We start from the raw sequence: 18,818 nt of genomic DNA on the forward strand, positions 1-18,818 counted from the left end.
GGGTGTTCCGGTAGGTGGACATATCATCAGTTACTTAATCGAAAAATCCCGTGTCGTCTATCAAAACCACGGGGAGCGGAATTTCCACATCTTCTACCAGCTGCTAGCGGGTGGTGAGGTGGAGCGCCTCACCTCCCTGGGACTTGAGCAAGACCCCCAGCTGTACAAGTACCTCTCACAGGTTAGAAGGACCAATGCCTGGCTTTGATGGCCCTTGGGAGGAGGGGCCTGGGGTGTTTGCTGTTCTGGTTGTACCTTTCTTCGTGACACTTGTCTCAGCAAACTAACATATATTCTCTCGTGCCTAACAGTCATCTCAACTTGGTAAAGCAAACCAATGTCTAATTCCTGGTACAAATTAGATTCGGTTGAACAATCTTAGAAACATAGGGAACACCAACAGTAGAGCTCTGGCCTCCTATGTGCAAGGCCCTGGGTTCAAAACCCAGTACCAACTAAAGGAACAAACAGGTTGGAGCCAACCCTCAGATATTTAGATTTGGTCCTTCCAGAGTGGGATGGGGCTGCCAGAGCTGTTAAGGTGTAAGTGCCCATGTTTTGAGGATACAGGTCAGTGGTCCAGCACCTGCTGAGGATGCAGAGCCCTAGCTTTCAGTGCCAGCGTCAAAACACTCCCCTTAGATTTGGAGCATAGTCAAGGTGAAAGTTGCTGGTGCAGGAGTGGCGGGCATTGCTGTCTCCCTCTGTCCCTGTCCACCAATCTGAAAAGAATTCAGCCCAGCTCCCTGCCTTCCACTTTCAGAGTTCTGCTGCTAAGCCAAAAGTGCTCCGGCTGTCCCTGTGTGTGGGCCTGGGCACTAGTGCTGTCAGACAGACGTTTGGAGTTTAACTACAAAGAATTTTTCTGCAGCCTAAGATACCCGGGCTGTGTGAAGCATTTGATCCCAATTTCTTTGCCCAAAGCCCCCCCACCTTCCTTCTCACTTGGCCTGGCTTTGCACAGAGGTCAGCATGCCGGTGAGAGAGGGCAAAGGTTTACAGAATGAATGTTGCAAAATGAGGACAGCATTTCATAGAACCCTTAGGAGAATGGCAGGAAAGACTAAAAACAAAGCCAAATGGAAAGAGCAAAACATCTCCTGATGACGTCCTGGGTCTGATAAGCCTGCAGCTGGGTCTTAGAACACAGCAACTGATTTGGGCTTGTTTGCATTTCTTCTTAAGGACCTGGTTTTCCCAGCATAGCCACATGCCTGTGTCATCTTTGGTTCATGACCAGGGGGGACTGATTGGAACAAGAGTGAAGTGACATAAACCTCAGTCACTTCCCCAAACATTTTGTCCTCCCTCTGAGAGTTACAACTCTGTCTTGGAGACACAGACAGACAGACAACACCTTCATTTTTATAGGATTTTCCCCCCTGGCCCTATTGCTTTACTCAGACCCATATGCCCCACTGGCTTTGTCAGTTTGTCTTGCTTTTAATCTACTTCCTGATGCCCCGCAAATTCAGGGAAATGTCTCCAAGGGACAGCTCTGCACATGCTTCACCCGCAGGGGGCAGGAGGAGATGTCATGTGGGAAGGACAGCTGTTGAGGTTCCACGGAGATCCATTCTGGGACCCCTCATGGATGACAACATTCAAGGATGCTCAAGTCTTACATAAAATGCTAAAGTGTTTGTGGATGACCTGTGCATCCTCCCACACATGCTAAGTTGTCTCTAGGTCCTCTGTATGACCAAATACAACACACATGCTGCTATAGGAAGATATGGGGGCTGTGGAGATGGTTTGGTCAGTAAAACAGTTGACACAAGTGTGAGGACCTGAGCTTGAATCTCTAGCATCCATGTCAAAACTGAGGAGGCAGAGACCAGAGAGGACCCTTGAGGCTCACTTCCAGCCAGTCTAACTGAAGGGGACTACTGCACAGTGGAGGATTCCTCCCAGACCCCAGATTAGGCACAAACCACACCCAAACAGCTGTTTTCACAGAGAGACCCTTTATTAATCGGGGAAGAAAAGTTAAAGTGGCTGTTTCCTGACTCTGGCCTTGCAGGTGTCATTTTTAAGAGAAGAGGAGAGAAAATAAGCTGTCGGCATCTGATCTCTGCTAGGCAGTTTAAAATCTTGTCTACAGTTTGGGACATTTCAGAAGTGGGTTTTGCATAACAGGTGTGTGCACACTCAACTCTCCTTAAAATGTCCCTAACTGATCCAATTGTATCACAGGGTCATTGTACCAGAGAGTCACCTATCAATGACAAAAATGACTGGAAAACTGTGTCCAATGCCTTTTCTGTCATTGATTTTACGGAAGCTGACCTTGAGGTAAAGGCCCTGGGCTTCTGTCTGGGTGGGAACTACCCCATTTTCTTGGTGGTTTGGTCACTGTAGGATCACTGGACTCAGAAAATAAAGTCACGGGTCAGGGCTGGAGGATCTGGTAAGTAGTCATGTCCCAGGTATGGCTGTGGGATGGCACAGTCGGTAGAGACCTGGGACCCATGAACAGGCATATGACATGCACATGCATGAACATGCATAGGGTAAAATAGAGGTCATGTTGTAATGCAAGCACTTTGAGATAAACAGTGAGGAATGTTCAGTACAAATTTTCATGGACTTTATGAAACAATTCTAAAAAACCAGTCACAGACTATTCAAATAGAAAATGAGCATTTTGCCTCTTTACTGTCAACTCACATTCTCCAGTGTTGTATAGAGGGAGGTGACATGGTTCTTCTCCCAGGTTAAGTCCAGTCTCAACTTTAGATCCATTGGGCTTGCACATTTATTCTCTATTTACTCTTCAATTTTGAAACAAATTGCATCATGGGTAAACATTGAATAGAATTTTGTCTTTCTGATTTTTCCATTCTAATTATAAATCTGTTTATCTTTCAAGGGCCAAAAATGTAGTTTCATAAAATGATAATATTTGAGACACACTATTTGAAACTTGAATGGCTTACCTGTAGGTTTAGTTTGTTTTTGAGACAGCACCTATGAAGGCCAGGCTAGTCTGGAACTCCAGTGATACCCCTGCCTCAGCCTCCCAAGTGCCAGAGTTACAGGCATACACTACCCCTGATAGATGAGAGTGTGTTTTATAAACTGCTTTTTAATAGGGGTGTTTTGGTTTTAGAGACAGGATTTCTTCGTGTAACAGTCCTGGCTGTCCTAGAACTCAATTTGTAGATCAGGCTGACCTCAAATTCATAGAAAGCCACCTGCCTCTGCCTCCCCAGTGCTGGGATTAAAGGTGTGTGCCATCACACGCAGCTTATAAACTGCTTCTATAAAATGTTTATGTGCTTATATATTTTGTGTTGGGGGCTGAGAGTGGCTCCCCTCCAGCCCAGATTCCTCATTAAGATAATAAGTACTGTAAGTGACCAGAGCCCATTTCCAGGGAGGAGGCCACTGGCTCTGTGATCTGGGCTGGGATTTGGGGGAGGAGATATCTCAATGCCATTTGTCAAGGAGGTGCTGCTGACCCCACTGTCACTGTCCCCTGCCTGCCTACATATCTAGAGCCTCTTTGGAATCATTGCCAGCGTTCTACACCTGGGCAACATTTGTTTCAAGGGGGACAAACAAGGCTGTGCCAGCATTCCGGACACACACGAAATCAAGTGGATTGCCAAGGTGACCTTGCTTTTCTGAGGAGCAGTGGAGTGAGGAGCCTAGTCCCCAGGTGTCCACAGCAGCCCAAAAGGCCAGCACCACATTCTTTTGCTGGTGCCAGTTAGGAAGGGTAGAGGAAACTGTGATCTCATTATGTAGCCTAGGCTGGCCCTGAACTGGCACTATCCTGTCTCAGCCTGGATGCTGAGATTACTGGAGTGAACCACCATAGCCGGTTCATTGAGGCCCCTTTCTCCCAGAAGCACCGTGATGAGGGCAGGGGACTCTGGGGTACTTGGAGAGGACACAATACTCTTTATGGTCACTGAAGACCGAATTCTTTCACACAGCTCCTGGGGGTCTGCCCGGTGGTTCTCCTGGAAGCTCTTACCCACAGAAAGATTGAAGCCAAAACAGAGGAGGTGAAATGGCAATGGGGAGATTTGTGTCCCCCACCCATGACTGTCTGACTCAGATGGTAGCTCTCTGGTATGGGTAACAAATCCCCAAATCCAGCCCGCCAGGCCCGGAGTAGTTCAGCTCTTGCTGGGGTCTCAACCTCATCTCCCCAAACCCACACCCCCATTTCTCCATCTCCTGTTCCTCCATCCCCCATTAATCATTCCTACCTCCCATCCCTCAGCCCCCTCCCCCCTTCCCTTCACCCCTACTCCTTCCCCTTCACCTCACCCCTTCCTCTTCATCCCCACTCCTTTCCTTCGACCCCTCCCCTCCCCATTCCTTCAGCCACTCCCATCCCCCCACCCCTTACCCTTCATCCCCACCCCTCTCCCTGCATCCCCACCCTTTCTCCCCCTACACCCGCCATACCAGCTCATGTCTCCTACTTGCTGCCTCCTTCACAGGGTCTTTGCAAGCACTGCTCCCTCTGCGGGAATACCTTTCCCTGTCCTTCATCCTTTAGCCCCCCAGAGCCCTGAATCAAGGCTTCTCCCCTGATCACCTGCCTTGACTTCGCCTTTCTCCTTATGGCACCTGTCACTTTGTCTGCACGACAGCTGTCCTTTGTGTGATTCTTCACGTGCTTTGTCAGCGCTCCCGCCTCTGCACCAAGCTGAGTCCACACACGCCAGGACACCAGGACTGCATCTGGGTCCTGGTCTCCTAACTTGTATTCTCTGCTCAGTCACCATGGAAGACTAGTGTGAAAACTGAGGGGTGGGGCTCTTCGTGTCTGTAATGACATACCTTGCCCTTCCTTCCAGGTGATATGCCCACTGACGGTAGAACTCTCTGTTTACGCTAGAGATGCCATGGCAAAGGCCGTTTATGGACGGACATTTACTTGGCTGGTCAACAAGATCAATTCCTCCCTAGTCAACAAGGTGGGTCAATACATGTTGCATTTCTTGCTGTCACTAAGGTGGTGATGTCATGATCATCATAGTAAACTGGCTTTGAAGGATGGACTGTAAGCTCCTCATGGGCAGGGGCAATGTCTTGTTGGGTCTACCAATGCCTTGCACACAGTAGGCCAACATGTGTGCATACCAGATGGCTTGGCAGTACTTCGCAAAGTCTAGTATCCACAAGCACCTGGGGTATACCAGATGGCTTTGGGTGCATGCATCCACTTTCCTCAGCCATAGGATTTGAATATGTCTAAGAACACACAGCTGACCTCCAAACTCCTGCTTAGGTCAAGTTCCCTTTTTAAATGGAATCAGATAAGATGGAAGTTTTCTTAAAGCCAGAAATCAAGGCATGACTCTAGGCCTGGGATGCAGAATACAGACTGGGGAGGCAGCATCTCAGTTCACTTAGACAGAAGAGCCCGCTGTGTCCAGTTAAAAATAACAAGCAGCGCTAGATGGCTCAGCAGAGAACACAAGTTCAGTTCCCAGCATCCACAATGGGTGGCTCACAACCACCTGTAACTCTGGTTCCAGGGGACCCAGATAGCCCCTTTTGGCCTCTGTGTGTATCTGAACACATGGCATTTACACACACGCACATAAATATAACTCTTTAATAATAACAAGCATATTCTCTGTGACTATAACTGAGCTCCACAAGCTGGGTGATGGAAAGGTGTAGAAGTTTTCTTAGCCCAGGGTTCTGGAGGCTGGGGAGTTGAGAGCACCATGCTTCATTTAATGGAGTCTCTCCCAGCACATGGACATGGCAGAGGACATGGCATGGCGAGGTGGAATGTGCTGGTGAGCCTTTTCATATTGGTGGTCCCTCCTCAGGACCTTGTCCTTGAAATACCGATAACATGCACCTGAAGATATTTCTGACATATGAACTTTGGTGAGACACACTGAAACCACAGCCTTGCTGCTCTTGAAGAGGACCCAAGTTTGGTTCCCAGCACTCATGTCAGGCAGCTCACAGCTGATGGTAACACCAGCTCTGGGGGATCCAGCACCCTCTTCTGGCCTCTGTGGGTACCTGCAAACAGGTGGCAGACACACAGCCACACAGACACAGACACAGACACACACACAGACACACACACAGACAGACACACACACACACACACACACACACACACACACACACACACACACACACAAAATAAATGTTTGAAAAATGAAGTTTTGGGAGCTACACAGACATCCCCAGCCACAGCTGTAGCAGCTGATGGCATGCATTTTTTTCCCACTAGGACTTCACCCAGAAGACTGTGATTGGGTTGCTGGACATCTATGGCTTCGAAGTCTTCGACAAAAATGGGTGAGTTGTTGCTGCTTGTCTGCTGTGCTTGCCTCTTTGTAGTTTTAGTCAGAGTCTACGCCATGGTTAAGGAACTGGAATTGGTTTTCCTGTCTCTGGAACTAGAGATCACCATAGCCCTCAGTTCACACACTGTTCTAGACAAGTGCTCTACCCAGCCACTCAAACACTGACCCAGAAGCAGAACCATAAACCACCTGACCCTGTTTCCACTTGATTCTTCCTGTTTATTAGCGGAACGCTCTGTAGATAAGAGTCATGTACTCACCAAAACGTGGGTTGGCTGTGCCTGGTCTATCTGTATCACTTGCATGTTCAAAATCCCTGCGCCTCTAGTTTTGAACAGTTCTGCATAAATTACTGCAATGAGAAACTGCAGCAGCTGCTGATAGAGAGGACGCTGAAGGCCGAGCAGGCTGAGTATGAATCCGAAGGTATCGAGGTGAGCATTGGCCATGTCTCTCCGTTTGAGTGACTGTATCTGAGAAGAGAGGGAGGAGGGCACAGGGCTAGCAGTGGGCACAGGGCTTTGGACACACGAGTGATGTGCTCTAGTCCCCAGCTTCACCCCATCACAACCACATTCACTTGGGAAACATTATTTCACAGGGAATTTCCTGGATTGAGGGTTTTAGTTCTCCCCTGGGGAAATACTGGGGATATTTAGGAAGTAACAGTGAAGGATTTTAAAGTTGCAGTGTTGTGTATGTGTCTGCATGATATGTGTGAAGGTGCACATGCCAGGTCACAGGACAACTTCATGGAGTCAGTTCTTTCCTCCACCTTTACATGGGTTCCAGGGATTAAATTGAGGATTATCAGGCTTGTGTGACAAACACCTTTTCCTGCTGAGCCATCTTGCTGGCCCCAAAAGCATCATTCTAAAGATTTTAAGTGGTGTGTGTGTGTGTGTGTGTGTGTGTGTGTCTGTGGGGACGGGCACCTCAGCACAGGTGCCTGTGGAGGCCAGAAAAGGGGGCAGGTCCCCTGGAGCCAGAGTCACAGGCAGTTATAAGCCACATGATGTGTGTGCTGGGAACTGAACTTGAGTCCTCTGTGAGAGCGGCAAATGTTATTAACTGCCAAACCACCTCTCCAGTCTTCAAAAGTGTAACTTTTAAGGTTGGATATGAGAATCAGATTTTGAGAAAATATCTGGAGACTCCCTGTCAAACCAATGTGCTTGATGCCCCTGTGCATGCTGGGAGAACTTTTCCCTCTTCTCCTTTCAGTGGGAGCCCGTTCAGTACTTCAACAACAAGATCATCTGTGATTTGGTAGAAGAGAGACACAGAGGGATCATGTCTATTCTGGTGAGAAAGCAGTGACCCAGTTCCCTCACTGGGTGTCTGTCTTGGGTGGATAAATGTTCCCAGGGCTTGAAAGGGGTAGAGGAAGCCCATGTAACCCCAGCAACTCAGGCGATTGCCATGGTTTTGAGGACAGCCTGTATTACTACATACTAAGTTCCAAGACCGCCTAGGCTACAGAATGGGATGTTTCAATGTATGTGTGTATGTGTGTGTGTGTGTGTGTGTGTGTGTGTGTGTGTGTGTGTGTGTGTGTGTGTGTGTGAGCGTGCGCACGCATGCATGGGAGTGTTTACAATGACCAATGAAGTAGTATCATTGTTGAGGAAAAAACCACACAAATTGAGAAATGTGCTAATTCAGGCTCAGCTGCTTTCAGCCCATGAGGCCTCTGCACTGTGCATGCAGTTGTGCCTGATCCTTGATGACCAGTTAAATAAGCTGCCATGGCAACCATGAGTGTCTATGAGAAGTCCAAAATGCAGTCTGAGCAAGGCATGGTGGGGCTTGCCTGTCATCCTAGCCTTTAGGAATCATGAGCTTGAGGCCAGCCTGAGCTACATATCAAGACACTAAGGCATGAAGGAGGGAGGAAGGAAGGAAAAATGGGTTAGACTGAGGTGTGGTGGTACATCCCTGCCGTTCCAACACTCGGGAGGCTGAAGCAGGGGGATTATGTGTTTGAGACTCATTCAAGCTATACAGCACGACCCTAACTAGAGGCAAGGGAGAAGAGTAAGAGGGGAGTGGGAAGGGGGAGGAAGGAAAAGACACAGGCAGAGTTTGTGCTGGTGGAGGGCATATGATCTCAGCACTGGGAAGGCTAAAGCAGGAGGTGGAGGCAATCTGGATACACAGCAAAGCCCCGCCTGGAATGGATAGGCGGGAGATAGAAACAGAAACAGGACAGTGCAGGTCAGATGCAAGAAGAGTCATTGTGTGGCATTTCTAGTCTCTCTGGGGCAGAAGCTCCCTCAGCCAGCCCCAGGGTCCAAGCACATGTGATGGGCAACCCCTTCCTTCCAGAGAAGCACCTGGCCTCATGGGAGGTGGCAGGAATTTAATCTAGAATATTAGAGTCTGAATCAGCTAGCATATGCCATGGTGTGGGGCTGAGGTACCTTTTCATTTGAAAGGATGAAGAATGCATCCGTCCAGGTCCTGCTACAGACTTGAGTTTCCTGGAGAAGCTGGAAGAGAAAGTGGGCACGCACGCGCACTTCCAAACGTGTGTACTTCGTCTGGAGGGCTGTCCTGTGGGGAGAATGTTATGTCTTCTTTCTTGGACCTGTGTCCAAGTACAAGTACTTTGGGGCTGTAGAGATGGCTCAGTGGGTAAGAGCATTTGCAGTATGAGCATGAGTCCCTGAGTTTGGATTGCAGCACCCACATAAGAAGCTGGGCATGGCTGCACACATCCAGGGCTGTGGAGGGTGGGAGAGGACAATTTCGGGAGCTTGCTGGCTGCCAGCCTACAGAGGAGGAAATCGGTGTGCATTCTCCTCAGGTCTCTGTGTGCCAACCATGTACATATGTTCACATACTCCATACACATGCATACACACAGTACAGTGACTACAAGAAAAAGCATCCTGAAACCGGCTCATAGGTCAGCACGCTCTCATTAGTAAAAATCAGACTGACAGGAATTCCAAGTAGAATGTCTTGCTTTGTTCGTCAGTGGTTACATTTCATGTGTGGTACAGGTGTGAAATGTCCTTCTGAGCAATTTAGGCACAGTAGGGACAGCCAGATGCAGTGACACAAGTCTGCCATCTCAGTGCTCAGGAGGCAGAGACAGGGAATCAGAAGTTCAGGCCAGCCTGGGCTATGCTGAAAGACAAATACCTTAAAATGAATGAACAAATGAGAAAAGCCTGGGGATGGGCAGTAGCTCAACCTAGAATGTGCAAAGCCCCAGCTTCACTCTAGTACTGGCAAAATAAAAATGAAAAATGAGTTGTGTCTAAAATAGTGCAGCAGGGAGTGTATGTATGTGTGTTTGCATGCATATCTCTCTCTCTCTCTCTCTCTCTCTCTCTCTCTCTCTCTCTCTCTCTGTGTGTGTGTGTGTGTGTGTGTGTACATGCATGTAAGTGCACGTGGCCATAGAGGCCAGAAGGGGGTGTAATATCCCCTGGAGCTGGAGTTACAGGTAGTCTAAGCTGTCCTGTGTGGGTGGTGGGAACTGAGCTTGGTGGGCCTGCCTGCAGGAACAGCAAGTGCTCTGAATGGCTGAGTTGTCTTTACAGACCCTGAATGTTTACATTTGTATGTAACTCCCATGCCAATCAAAAGCATTCACAATGGCCCAGAAAGGAAATTCCGTTTTTTAACTTAGTCTTTGAAACAAGTAAGAGAAAAATGTAAACATGGTCTAAAGCCAGGGATAGGCATTCCCTTAAACCCGAACTTGGGAAGCATAAGTAGGTGGATCTCTGAATTAGAGGCTAGCTTGATCTATGTAACAAATTCCTGGTTGTCCAGAGACCTGGATTTAATCCCCAGCACCAACAAACAAAACAAAACAAGAAAAACCTGGCTTGGAATGCCAGCGTGGCCACTTATGGAGTGGGCAAAGCTGATGCGAGCATTTGACCCCCACTTTCAAAAGGTAGGATATTATCACACCTACCTGACAGCTTTGTGAGTGTCCACAGAAATTACCATGGATAGTAGCCCTGTCAGACCTGAGCAAGAGAAGGATGAAGCTGTATATGCAAATGAAGTGAGTCTGGACAACTAACTGTGGCCCAGTCACAAACGGTCTCTCATCAGGAGAGCCCAGTAGGCTAGGCTGGCTGCCCTGTGAGCTCCAGCGACCAGCCTGTCTCCAACTCCCCAGGGCTGGGGTTACCACCAAGCTGACTTTTTCTTTCTTTCTTTTTTTTAACCTGGGTTCTGGAAATCAAACTCAGGTCTCATGCTTATACAGCAAGCATTTAGGCAAAAGAACCATTTCAGCATACCTTTTAAAAATGCATGTATTAGTCAGGTGATGGTGGCACATACCTTTAATGCCAGCACTCGGGGCAGAGGCTGGCGGATCTCTGAGTTCGAGGCCAGCCTGGTCTACAGAGCTCTAGTTCCAAGACAGTCAGGGCTATACTCTGGAAAAACAAGAAAGGAAATACATATATATTAATTTACTTATTTGTATGTGTGAGCATGCTCATGAACACATGTACCACACTGTGCGGAGGTCAGAGGACGACTTGGGGAGGTCAGTTCTCTCCTTCCACGAGGTAGGTCCCCCGGATCGAACTCGGGTCAGCAGACTTGGTGGCAAGCCCCTTTACATGCTGAGCCATCTCACTGGATCTTCTCCTCCTGCCTCCTGAAGCTTACTATGCAGACCAGGTTGGCCTCACACTCACGAAGCTCCTCCTGCCTCCTGAGCACTGGGATTAAAGTCATGTGCTGTCACACCCAACCCTTATTTTTTTAAATAAAAACAAAAGGGGCTGAAGAGGTTAAGAGCACCTGTTGCTCTTCCGGGGGACCCAGAGTTGATTCCCAAAGCTCACGTGGTGACTCACATCTGTCTCTAACTCCAGTTCTAGGGCATTCAACACTGTCTTCTGGCCTCAGCAGGCATCCTGCACAAATGTGGTGCATAGACATACATGCAGGCAAAACTCACACATGCACAAAATTAAAAGATAAACCAAAAAACCTGCACTGCTGTAGAGGGAACCCAAGCTTGCAGGCACGTGCTCTACTACACACACACACACACACACACACACACACACACACACACACACACACACTAGCGCCAGGTTACTTTATTTAAAGAACAAAACTTGAATGTTTCTCACAGACATGTTTTTCTTCCTTAGTATCTTAGGTGAAGGGAGACTTTTTTTTTTTTTTTTTTTTTTTTTTTTTTTTTTTTGGTGACAATGTCCCTAAAGTCATTGTCTGTTACCCACTGGCCACTTACTATGCTACAACACTGATTGACGCCTATGACAGCTCATGCAGTCAATGAAGTGTCAAGGCCTACCAAGCAAGGAAAACTACAGTATCTCCTAAAAGTGCTTTAGGAGTCAACACAGGGGCTTAAGAATAAAGAAGGCACTGAGCAGTTGAAGTTAAGGGTAGGGCCAGAGAACACATCCCAGAAGACTGAGATGTCAGGAAAAGTGGGAGATGGAGGTGGGGAGAGAAAAGGATTGCTTGCAAAGTGAGAGTCATGTTCAGAGACCAGAATGAAGGAAGTGCAGCTGGGGAGATGGCTCAAGCAGTAGTGAAGGGAGACTCTTTAAGTGCAGCCAGGCTCAGGGGACAGGGCTCACTGGCAGCCTCCACAGAGTCAGCTTCAAGGCTGACGGCAATGACCCCCAGTGGCTGGCACTGGATTTCTCTATCATTCTTGCTGCCCTGGAGGAGAAAGGGTCCAGCCGGTATGTGTCTGTGTCTTGCAGCAGGAAGCTGGCTGGTCCAAAGGGCCGGAAGAGGATTGGCTGGCTGGAGTTCTGCCTCTTGCACTATGCGGGCGAGGTTACCTACAGCACCAAAGGTGAGTGGCGGAGGTTATGGGTCACGCCATTTGGGTGCCCGAGTGTGCACACAGGTCACCAGGTAATCCAAGGAAATGCTATCTGTGGCCACCCCAAAGTTTCCTAGTGTTATATTCAAGCATGCCACCTAAAAGCTCTGTCTTTCTTGTTTTATTTATTAATTTAGATATAACCACCAATTTTTAAAGACTAATAAATTCATATACCACATAGTTCATCCATTAACGTGTGCAACTCAATGTATTCAGAGTTTTATAACTGTACACGCAATTTCATTTTAGACACACTGCCCTTTCTCACACTCTTGTCCCTCCCCCTCAGTACTAGAGAAGTAAGTAATCCACTTTCTTTCTTTTTATTTATTTATTTATTTTTAGACAGAGTTTCTCTTTGTAGCCCTAGCTGTCTTGGAACTCACTCTGTAGACTGGGCTGGTCTCAAACTCAGAGATCCACCTGCCTCTGCCTCCTAAGTGCTGGGATTAAAGGAGGGCACCACCACTGCCCGGCTGATAATTAAGTAACATGCTTTCTAACTCTACAGCCTTCCTGTTGTGGACTGGAGAATCGCACATGTAGTCTTTGGGGGTCTGACTGCCCTCATTTAGCTCATGTTTCAGGGTTCCCCCACACTGCCATTCATTTTCACTGCTGAGTAATCTTTCTCTGGACAAGTTTGTCTGTGCTCACTGTTCCATAAGCATTCAGGGAGTTTATCCCTCCAGCCGTGGTGAAAACTGACACTCAGAACACTGTATACCCCCTCCCTCAACATTCCAGAGATTGAGTCTGGGGCCCATGCACACTAGGTAGGTGCCCTGTCACTGAGCTATTCCCTCAGTCCCTTTCTGGAAAGTTTTTTAATTTTGAAACAGTCTCACTGTTTCAACAGCCCAGGCTGGCTTTGAACTTGCCATCTTCCTGCCTTGGCTCCTGGAGTATCTGGGATGGCTTTTGTTTTCCTGGGTAGATAGTGAGGAGGCGAGGGGCTGGGTCCCATGGAAGTGCCCTACTTAGTGTTTTGAGGAGCCTCCTGACCACCGTGGTCCTAGTTTCTCTACATCTTCCCAGCATCCACAATGCTCTGCCAGCTGCCTTCTGGGCAGGAGTGAAGGCCTGTCTCCTGGAAACATCATTGCATCGGGCTTCTTGGTTCCACCTGAGTTACAGGTTCTATTAGAAGCTAGCTTTGGCCATTTCTGAGTATAGAGCGAGAAGAATTGGGGGTATGCAAGGCTGCAGATGTGAGGCAGCATTATTCTCCATAGCCGTGAGCTGGAAGCCACAGGAGTAGGCGAATAGCAAATAACATGCTGGGTGTGCCATGGAACTTAGCTCAGCCTTAGACAGGAAGGAGATTGTGTCCCGGAACAAGATGCAAAGGGGAAGAAGCCAACTGCACAGTGACATCCGCTGTGTGATTCCTCTCACTCGAGGGGTCTTCAGGAATCAACTCCATAGAGACACAACAGGGCTGGGAAGCAGCTAGTTTGTGGTACAGGGTTTGGCTTGGGATGTTTACAAAGTCCCAGGTAGTGATAGCTACATGTCGGTGGCCTTAAAGCTGTTGTACTGTGCACTTGCAGTGACCATGGAAAACCTTTTTGTGTATATGTTCATGTGTGGGCGTGTGCATGTGTGGAGGTCTGAGGCATATGTGGAGTCAGAGGACATCAGGGGTCCTCACTCACCCTCCACCTTGCTTTTTGAGACAGACTCTCACTGCCCATTCAGTCCTAGGATTACAGGCTTGTGCCGGCACACCTTGGTTTTACATGGGCACTGGGGATCCAGACTCAGGTCACCTCCCACCGAGTCATTGCCTGCTAAGTCCCACAATGTGGTAAATCATGCATTTTACCAGAATAAAAAGGCCTGTTTGAGAACTGACAATTACCATCTGAGAAGGCTGCTTACTAGGCATTTTCAGTGTGGCTTTTTGATGTACAACATCTGTTGCTGTTTACTTCCGTTTCAATTCCTGGGTTAGCTACAAACCTATGAGGGTTTTTTGTTTGTTTTTGAGGCACGGTCTAACTGCAAAATCTTAGCTAGCCTGGAACTTGCAGGGATTTGCCTGTCTCTGCCCGGGGAGTGCTGGAATCAAAGGCAGGTGGCACGTGGCACGCATCACGCATGACTCCTGACTCTAAGTGTATCACGTAAGACCAGTTTTTGAATGATACAAATAAAGATGTCAGGCTGGAGGTGTGTCTCAGTGGGTAGAGTAGTATCCTAGCATTGTTAAGTCCTGAGTTCAGTCATTAGCAATGTAAACCAGGAATGCTGATAAATGCCTCTAATGTTAGTGCTTTTCAGGTAGAGGCAGGAGCATTCACTACATAGTGAGGGGGGATGCCAACCTGGGTGATGAGAGTTCAAAACATCAGTGGAGAAAGGCCTGACATTATGACTTAATCCCAGCACTCTGGAGCCAGAGGCAGGCAGATCTCTGCAGATTTGAGAGGCCAGCCTGGTTTATGTATCGAGTTCCAGGCCACTCAGAGTTGCACGGTAGGACACTGTCTCAACAAACAAACCAATCCAAAACAAAACACAAAACCAAACAAAAAACAACAAAAAAACCCCACAAAAACTATGATGTGGAAAAGGACACCACTGGAGTTTGTCTTTCCTAAGTCACATGGCCTCAGCCGGCCACCTGGGGCTCAGTGCCCTCCACTGTCTCTGTGGGTTATAAGTCATTGCTACTGGATCACTTAGAGTCAAGGCCACATATCATAATATATGAACCTGCTGTAAATTCCCCGAGGACCTGGCTCTCAGCCTAGGAAGTCGTTCCCGAGAGTATATGGCACTCTAGAATTATATAGGGAGTGTTTCCCCAGAATGTCTGGCTCTATCTGGAGGTATAAAGGAAGAGTGTCCCCCAGGATATTTGGCTCTGGGGGTATATGGAGGTGTGTCCCTACAATATCTGGATCTATCTTGGAGTATTTAGAAGGGGGTGTCCCCCATGACGTCTGGCTCTGTCTGGTGTCTATCACTGCAGCTGGGGGCATGCTCCTATCATGAGTTGAGGCCTGGGTATTGCTCCATGCTTAGCTCACACCTCACTGCTGGGATCCAACTCCTGTCTCAGTGTTGTGACAGCCGGGAAACCCCATGCAACCTCAGACATCATCAGAATGTGGTCAGGCAGTATGGGATTGGGTTGATTTGTTACTTAAAAAAAACAAAAACAAAAACAGGATTCTTGGAGAAAAACAATGACCTGCTTTACTGACACCTGAGGAGGTAAGTTTGAATCTTGACTTTTTTTTTTTTTTTTTTTAAAAAAAAAACAGGATTCTTGGAGAAAAACAATGACCTGCTTTACAGACACCTGAAGGAGGTAAGTTTGAATCTTCACCCTACATTTTTTTTAATGGTGAGGACACAGACTATGACAGAAATTAATGGTGGCTCTGGGGTTTCTGGAACTTTCTCCTCCATATATTATGTCCTAAGCTGGGACTACGGGCAGTTTGCAATCCTCCCTAGCACTGGGGGTGGAGGCACGAGGACCAGGAGTTTGAAGCCACCCCTCAGCTACACTAGGAGTTCTTGGGCAGCCAGGATGACACCAGATCTTTCTAAGAAAAGCAACAGAGGATTTCCGGTTTTAAGGCTGAATGACATTCTATTAGATAAACATAAGCACATTTTTGTATAGTCTTAATTTTATCAAATTAAGGACTTCTTCCAGATGTGGTGGCACACACCAGTAACCGAGCACTCAAGGTGGGGGGGGGAGTATGGGAGGATCTTGAGTTTAGGGCCAGCCTGGGCTATCTAATGAAACTGTGTAAAAGAAAAAACAGTTTAAGATGAGAAGAGCAATGACCACAATGACAGAGGCAGGGCAAGCACTTAGCATGTGCAAGGAACCAAGTACAATTTGGAAACAAGAATAAAAAGGTCTTACATTTTTCTTATAACAGATTATTTTTAAAATTGGTGGAGCAAGGTGAGATAATGCAAAAGCTAGAGTCTTTGGCTTTATGATACCATGTTTGTCTCCTGAAAGCCAACATCTGCCAGTTTCTGAGCCCTCTCCTCTCCAAATGGCTGAGGCCAGGCTGTGTGTCCCCAGTTTCCTTCCGAGGCACAGCAGTGCACTGCACCTTGCACGATCACTCACACCCACCGTCTTATGATTGGTTGTAGCCTGGTTTATTCCACAGCACTAAGCTGGGCTGGGGACAACTCCTGGGTCATAGTGTTATAGAAAGCGAGATGCCTCTGAAAGTATACAAGGCAAGGTCTGCAGCATTTGAGCTCCTCCAAGTGTGCTCTTTGGCAATGCTGAGCATGGAACCCAGGGTCTCACTATGGAGGCAGTCTCCCAGCCCCTCTTTCCCGATTTGTGCTTCTTCCCACTCTGTTGTAGTGAGGAATGTCTTTAAGTGCCCACAGAGCAAGTGGCTCTGCTGTCTCCTGGTCTCTAGGAGTGATGCCCAGAGCAGCAGGCTGGTCCTCTTCACACAGGTGTTGTGCAGGTCCAAGAACAGCATCCTGAGGGAGTGCTTCCTGGTGGCGGAACTTGAAAACCGGAGGCGGCCACCAACGGTGAGCCAAGGAAACAAAAAGTCACAGGGGACATTGACTACTCAATTCCCGCCCCTCTGAAGTCACCCTCTCTCCCCTTTCCTCTAACAGATAAGTACAAAATATGTGAGTAGGCTTTGTATTGGTTCATTCTGTTGCAGACATCCACCAAACACCTCCCATGCAGACAACTGTACTGGGCTGGGGGTTCCCTGCCCTCAAGGGGCTTACATTCTGGGAGGCAGAGGATGTGAAAAATGCCATCAAATGAAGAAGGGACTAGGAAACCTAGGGGAGGAGACAGGGGGGCTGGACCAATGGTGGCCTGGCTCCATGAGATGCTCCGTATGCATGAGTCAGGTTTCCTGCACTGTGATAAAACCCTCAAGGAAGACAACTTTAACTTGGTTCCTGACTTTAAGGATCACACTCCATGGCCTCCTGTAGTGGGTGGCATGGCACTCCACAGCAGGGAAGGTGTACAGAGCGTGCACACGGGAACGGGGGGGGGGGGAACCCTTCAAAGCACAATTTCAGTAACTTACTTCCTCTGATGAGGCCCCATCTTTTAAAGAACCTACACTCCTCCTAAAGACCCACAACCACCATACACAAAGACCCCACCAACTTGGGCACCATGGGCTCTGAATTGATCAGGGATCCCTGTTGGTGAGGGCAGAGACCTCCAATCACTATGAAAGTTGCTCAGTAGAAATACTGTGACTACTTCGTTCCTGGGCAGAGAGCCTGTGTGGATGCCTGTCTGGGCAGGGAACCTAGCATCCCAGGCACAGCACTCTCCCTGAGCAATGGCCCCAGCCTCTCTCTGTACATTTCTGTGTTTCCTCCCACTATATCTCAGTTGGGGAACTCTTCATGTGTCTCAGAAGCTGGTGGCTCTTGTCTGGCAAGCTCCAAAGCAATGAGAACTGACCTTCCCAGAACAAGAGTGAGTGGGCAAAACACTAACAGGCAGAGCTCAGGCCTCACGCTGTGCTCTGTCTCCAGAGTTCAGCTGGAAGCAGGGGTGTGTGCTCAATGTGTTCTCACTGCACAGGTTGGGACTCAGTTTAAGAACAGCCTGAGCAGCCTCCTGGAACTTCTCATCTCCAAGGAGCCATCGTATATCCGCTGCATCAAGCCCAATGAGAGGAAGGAGCCCAGTGAGTCACCTGCCCTGAGCCCAGAGCTTAGAATGGGGGAGGAAAGCAGGGGATCATGGTTAAAGAACCTCAAAGCCACCGCAGCCTTGTCCTTGAACATGAACTCTTGTCCTTCTCAAACAATAGGAGGAGGTTGGGATATGGCTCAGTGGGTGAGTGCTTGCCTTGCCAGTGTGAGGATCTGAGTTGAAATCCCCAGCACCCACATAAAGCCAGATGTGTTTGTAATGGCAGGGCTCCTGTGGAGAGATGGGAGGTTGAGCCAGAATCCCTGGAAGCTTGTGTGCTAACCTGATGTCTCAGTGTACTAATGGGCTAACCTGGTGTCCCAATGCACACAGCAAACAACAGGAGGTCCTATTTGAAACAAGACAGAAACAGGACTAACATTTGAGGTTGTCCTCTTACCTACATATGTGCATGCATGCACACACACACACACACACACACACACACACACACACAGACAGAGAGAGAGAGAGAGAGAGAGAGAGAGAGAGAGAGAGAGAGAAAGAGAGAGAGAGAATGGGTTGGAGTGATGGCTCCAAAATTAAGAGCATTTACTCTTCTTGCAGAGGTCCCAAGTTTGATTCCCATCACCTATATGAGGCGGCTCACAACTGTGATTTTTGGCTCCATGGGATCCAGTGTCCCCTTCTAGAGTCTGAGGGAACCGGCACACACACACTTAAAAAGTAAAATAAACCTTAGAAAAGAGAAGGTCTTCCAGCACCCAGGGAGCAGCAGAGGCAGGCAGGGAAGAGAAAAGGAAAAGAAAAGACAAAAGAACAATCGATGACAGACATACTGAGGAGGAATTCCTTGCTGGCCCAGAGGAAGTAGGTACTGCTCAGAGCCTGGTAATGCCAGGCAGGTGGCCAAGGTGACAGGACTCAAAGTGACAGATGACAGGAGAGTCCTCTGCAGCAGTGAACAATCTTCCAAAATGACCTATGACTTTTGGGGACTTTCTAA

General features: G+C 48.2%; 1 protein-coding gene across 1 annotated transcript in view; it reads left to right on the forward strand.

Annotated features, from left to right (window-relative positions):
- The window catches only part of Myo1h (myosin IH), a 38,117-nt gene that overhangs the window by 6,964 nt on the left and 12,335 nt on the right, over positions 1 to 18,818 (forward strand). The window contains exons 5-17 of the mRNA XM_035444171.1: positions 2 to 181; positions 2,197 to 2,295; positions 3,502 to 3,615; positions 3,945 to 4,016; positions 4,821 to 4,940; positions 6,227 to 6,294; positions 6,631 to 6,736; positions 7,527 to 7,607; positions 8,741 to 8,832; positions 12,035 to 12,129; positions 15,438 to 15,484; positions 16,621 to 16,701; positions 17,738 to 17,843. Coding sequence (XP_035300062.1) covers positions 2 to 181; positions 2,197 to 2,295; positions 3,502 to 3,615; positions 3,945 to 4,016; positions 4,821 to 4,940; positions 6,227 to 6,294; positions 6,631 to 6,736; positions 7,527 to 7,607; positions 8,741 to 8,832; positions 12,035 to 12,129; positions 15,438 to 15,484; positions 16,621 to 16,701; positions 17,738 to 17,843 — 1,261 coding nt within the window. The remainder of the gene's footprint in view (position 1; positions 182 to 2,196; positions 2,296 to 3,501; positions 3,616 to 3,944; positions 4,017 to 4,820; positions 4,941 to 6,226; positions 6,295 to 6,630; positions 6,737 to 7,526; positions 7,608 to 8,740; positions 8,833 to 12,034; positions 12,130 to 15,437; positions 15,485 to 16,620; positions 16,702 to 17,737; positions 17,844 to 18,818) is intronic.

This window comes from Cricetulus griseus, chromosome 4 (genome assembly GCF_003668045.3).
Source record: "Cricetulus griseus strain 17A/GY chromosome 4, alternate assembly CriGri-PICRH-1.0, whole genome shotgun sequence".
NCBI classification, from domain to species: Eukaryota; Metazoa; Chordata; class Mammalia; order Rodentia; family Cricetidae; genus Cricetulus; species Cricetulus griseus.